General features: G+C 51.1%; 1 protein-coding gene across 1 annotated transcript in view; it reads right to left on the minus strand.

Moving 5' to 3' along the window:
• Positions 1 to 356: 356 nt before the first annotated feature.
• LOC119213248 (protoheme IX farnesyltransferase, mitochondrial) overlaps positions 357 to 5,016 on the minus strand; it is a 5,103-nt gene continuing 443 nt past the window's right edge. Inside the window, exons 2-4 of the mRNA XM_062560248.1 lie at positions 4,168 to 4,357; positions 2,372 to 2,604; positions 357 to 1,402 (exon numbers count right to left, since the gene is read on the minus strand). Of these exons, the coding sequence (XP_062416232.1) occupies positions 966 to 1,402; positions 2,372 to 2,604; positions 4,168 to 4,357 (860 nt within the window). The 3' untranslated portion in view covers positions 357 to 965. The remainder of the gene's footprint in view (positions 1,403 to 2,371; positions 2,605 to 4,167; positions 4,358 to 5,016) is intronic.

Genomic DNA, 5,016 nt, shown 5'->3' on the forward strand with positions numbered 1-5,016 from the left:
CCCCTCCCCCTTTTATGGCGAGAGGATGGCAGCGAGAAAAAAAAAAAAAAAAAAGGGGAAGGGGACGCTCGTTTCTCCTGAGCGCGGTGACGGAATTGTAACCAAATACGAAAAACTGAGGGGTGAGAGGGCAGGAAGGGGCGCACATGTTGAGTGACAGGTGCGGAGGTGGGCTCGCTAACTGGAGCTCATTGGAGGGGGACGGGGATTCGCGTTAAAGCGAGCGTGAAACCCGAATCCGAATAAACTGCGCGGCCTTGAGGCCAGCGCCACCTAACAAGGCTCCGGGCCCGAGGCCTCGCCCCTCGACGCACAATCAAAAAGGAAACTTTCAAAAACGCAGAAATGATTTACATTAAAGACAGGATTACAATCACGAAGCATTTTATTGAGAGAGAGAGAGAGAAAGAGAGAGAGAGAGAGAGAGAATATGTGCCCTCGTGTTTCAGACTGTGTTCATTAAACCGTTATGAAAAGACTCAACAGACCTACACTTCTCACCAGGTTATAGAAAGTTGAACAGCTGCTTCAGGCTGTTGATATTCCTCCTATTTTCATCATCATCATCAAACACATCTCGCGGCTACGTGATGTCTTCTTATTCGGCGTCGATCGGCAGAGTGAACCTCGTGTGGACCCGATGTTACGAGGTGTGCATCATCGGTCCTGTACAGAATGGGGAGGAGCTGCTGGGGGGGGGGGCCCCGTTATAAATAAATTCAGAATACATACAGCACACACAGACACGTCATCCATATGATCACAGACCGATGTAATGGTTCATGTGCTTCAAGTCAGGTATTTGGATCCAAATCGTTTCCAGCTCGTTCCCTGATCTGCAGCGAGCGGCTTTAAATAAACGGATAAAAACGCAGCGCCAGGGCCCCTGTGAGCACGCCGAGGGGGGTTCAAATAAAGCTCTCAAAAGGCCTTGCAAAGTGTTTTGGGGGCGTCTTGGAAGCCAGCTAGCTCTGCAGTGCGAGGGGCGGAGCCACTGCTGCCGCCGCCGCCGCCTCCTCCTCGTGGCCCCCCCGGGGCTTCTTGCATGTGAGCGCCAGCAGCAGCAGCATGGGCAGGTGCCAGAGGCTGCAGAAGAACAGCTTGCGGGCGCTGCCGCGGTCGCCCCGGCGATAGAAGACGAAGGCCAGGTAGCTGATGTACAGGTTGATGGGCAGCGCGACCAGGGGAAAGGTCCACGTGGTGACGCCCAGCGCGGGCGCCACGGCCGACAGGCCGATGAGGCCCAGGCTGTGGCGCAGGGCCACGCGCTTGCACATCCCCGGGTGGGTGACGGACATCATGCGGTAGCCGCCGCGCGAGTAGTCCTCCCTCAAGTTCCAGCTGAGGGCGTTGAAGTGGGGGAACTGCCAGCAGTACAGGAAACCCCCCATCAGCAAGGCACCTGTGGGGAGGTGGATGGGAATGAGGGGGGGGGGGGGGGGGGGGCGCAGAGAGAGAAAGGTATGAAGGAGAGCAGCGATGGCGCACGACTCTAAAATGATTAGCGTGCAAAATATTAGAGGGAACTAAATATTTTATGTTGTGAATCTTTGCATAAAAACTTAATTGTTCAGCATTTAGAGGGAAATTAAAGACAACAAGAGGTATTTTGGCACCACTTTTCACAATACGTTAACTTCCAAATCTGCTGATGTTGTTAATAGAAATACAAGCATCTGTATATTACTAACCAGGATAAATATGGATAGGAATGGTTAAACCATTTGTCTAACATTAATCATAAATAGCATATTTCTTTATTATCTACTCCAGACTTAAAGGTGATTCACTTCAAACCGGACTGGCAGCGGCTCTAAAAAGGTACGAAGCAGAGAGGCAGGACAACAAGCCGCCGTCTTTTTGTCTCGCTTTTGGTAAAGACGTGAAATCCTGATTGGACGCTGTGCACGAGGGCGGCCCCCCCCCGCGCGCGCTTTGAGGGGGACCGGCTCCATCGGTCTACATTCGCGGCGCTCACTTGACAACACGCGGGTCATTCACGGAGCCAGGATCCGTCAGGAGCCCGTTCAAGGACTGGAACAGCCTTCATTTTCCAGATGAGGAGCCATTAAATACATCACACATAATGGTCGGGGCATCGACATAAAGCTCTGGGAGCACTTCGCGGGGACACGGCGTCCACACGGCAAAACGCACCTCGCACGGTCGCCACAGCAGAACACTTAATGTGTCCGACAGACCGAGACCCCCCCCTCCCCCTCCCCCAAAGCTCATTGCTGCCACAACATCAAATCAGAGCACTCAAACAGCGCTGCAGGTGATTCTGGGTAAAGCTTAACATGCCATTGAGTCTACTGATCATCCCTGTTGTGTTGCAAAATGGCCACGGACAGATTGAGGCGGGTCCTACCCGGCTCCAGGCAACCGGTGGCGGCCGTCCAGCCCATGACGGGCGGTATGGCGCCCACCAGCGCGCCCACCCAGGTGTTGGCGATGCTGTGCCTCTTGAGCGGGGTGTAGCAGCAGGTGTAGAGGAAGATGTTGAGGGCGCCCAGGAAGCCCGTCAGCGGGTTCACCGCCAGCGTGAGCAGAGCCACCCCGGGGACGCCACACGCCGCGGCGAAGCACACGGCGTGGAGGGGACTGCCGTGAGTGAAGGGGAACAAAACGAGGGAGACAGAAAAGAAAAAAGGACAGTTAAAAAAAAAAAAGAAAAAAAAAAGGAAAACACAGATTCAGACTCAGACAAAAGCCCGAACTGCCATAACATGGGAACTATGGGACAAAGTTCTCTGGTAAGACAAGACAATGATAGCTCCACATGTGCCACACACACACACACACACACACCCATGGGGGCCACACACTAACAGTGAGCAGGACCGAGTCTCAAAACGGGAGGCTTAGAGGAAGCTCATCTGATAAAGAGTTTGTCAGGGATAAAAGAGCCGCAAGATAAAGAGCATGTGCACACGCCAGAGATCAAAACGCGCTGAAGAAAACCACGGCGGCTCAGCCTGTTCAGCCCCGATGAAGACTTCCTCCTCCTCCTCCTCCTCTCATCTTTTATTGAAAGCAGCAATAGTGAGGTCTGGTTTAAATTCACCAGTAAATGCTCCATTAAATAAAGAGAGGCTAAAAAAAAGGGAGATTGGTGCATTAATGTGATCGGTGGTGTTGTGTCTGTTTTATGTGGGGATGAGGTGGGGCCCCGCAGGCTGCCTATGGGCTGTCGACAGTCTGGCTGTGGGGGGGGGGGGGTGATGTATACAGGGAGGCAAACATGTGCGGAATGCACATACACAGTTAATATACTGACAGTCAGGAAATAAATGGAAAGGACTAATCCTGCAAGATAATTGTCCCAGACGTCCCATTATGATATCAAATTAATGCGACCAATTTGTGCAGAAAACGGCAAAGAAGCCAAGTGGAACCGCTACATTTGGTTAAGTGACATATGAAGAGGAATCAGGCAAACCTCAGCGAGGACATGGCTGTGCACTCAGAGCTAGATTAACGGGATCATAAAAGAACTCACTGAATAGTTCCAGCAAGGAAATTCCTGTTCCGTTGCTATGGGGATTTTGAAAGCAAAAGCCCAGATTCCTGTAAAATGAAATGAAATAAAAAATAAAAAAAAGCTAATAAAACCAGTTTGCGTTCATTCTCTAGTCTTGAACTAATGGTTTTTGATAAAGCCCCATCTTGCTGATGAGGACGGTGCAATGCAGCGGAGAGCGGCCTAAATCTCACCAAGCCAAAGCTATTCAGCACCACAAGGGGAGACGCCACGAAGCCACAACAAAACAACCGGGCACCCACAAACTAAATCAGAGGCTCGTGGAGGCGGGCTAAAAACGCCAGCGGGGGAAGAGGCTCCGGGTACCGACGCACAGAAGGGCCCGAATTACCCTGGTTGGTGGCATGCGGACCGGGAGGCCTCCGACCGGGTTTGATCCCGACCAATGGAAATAAAAAAAAAAAGGGGGCTCTTTTCCCGTAAGAGTGAAATGCGAAAAAGAAAAGTAGGCCCGTCTCCTGGCGCTGACCACGAGGAGAGTACATGTGGTCCTTTTGAGGAATGCATCAGTGAATGCCTGTGCTACGGCTTCCTTGGAGGTGTGGTCTTCGTTAACATCACATTGTTACAACAGATTAGATCAATCGAGTGATGAAAATGAAATATATGATCACATCCAGTACCTGATTTGTCCTCGGACCAGCGGCCGGTTCTTTGTGCGGTTCATGTTGGAGTCGAAGGGCACCTCGAAGTACTGCAGAGACAGAAACACCGGCGGGTCAATGCAGGAGACACACACACACACACGAGCACCATATGATGTCACAGCAAGGTCTGGGGTGGGAATGTTTCCCGCCTGCAGGTGCAAACAAACTAAAACGTGTGCGCGCTGTGATGGGATCACGTTCACAGGACTTTCTCTGCAACATCTGGAGAGACGCAGCGCGGGAGGAGCCAACCTCTGGACGAAATGCTTCACCCTGCACTTGTGAGAGGAAGCGGACGGGGAGGTGGAAGGTGGTGGGTGGGTGGGGTGGGGTGGGTTTGGGTGTTCTGCGATACAACTATGTGAAAAAACTACTTATACACCCGTTTTATGATCTGCTCTGGAGGAGTATGTTTCAAAGTGCTCCCATGAGATTGGCAATGTGTGACTAAAATGCAAACACATGGGGTGCTTAAACGCAGGAACTGGCTAATCTGTGTGTGTGCAAGTGAGCGTGTGTGTGTGTGTGTGTATGAGAGCGGGCAAACGCACATAGATGTGTGCATTTTGCTTGCCTACAGGAGAGCCCTCGACTAATGAAGAAAACAGATCAGGCACTTAGACCAAAGGATATCGAGAAGCATCTCTGGTGATCTATGGCTCACATAAAATATCCAATAAACAGATAATCCACTTTTCTCTTCTTGAACCCCAGTTGCTAGATTCACTGCACTCCCAACATCAGAAAGGCATCACGTTATACAAAATAAAATAAAAACCTCCTGGTGGAAATAATGGGGTTTCATTTAGGTATACATTTTATTTT

Source organism: Pungitius pungitius, chromosome 21, assembly GCF_949316345.1.
Source record: "Pungitius pungitius chromosome 21, fPunPun2.1, whole genome shotgun sequence".
Classification (NCBI taxonomy): Eukaryota; Metazoa; Chordata; class Actinopteri; order Perciformes; family Gasterosteidae; genus Pungitius; species Pungitius pungitius.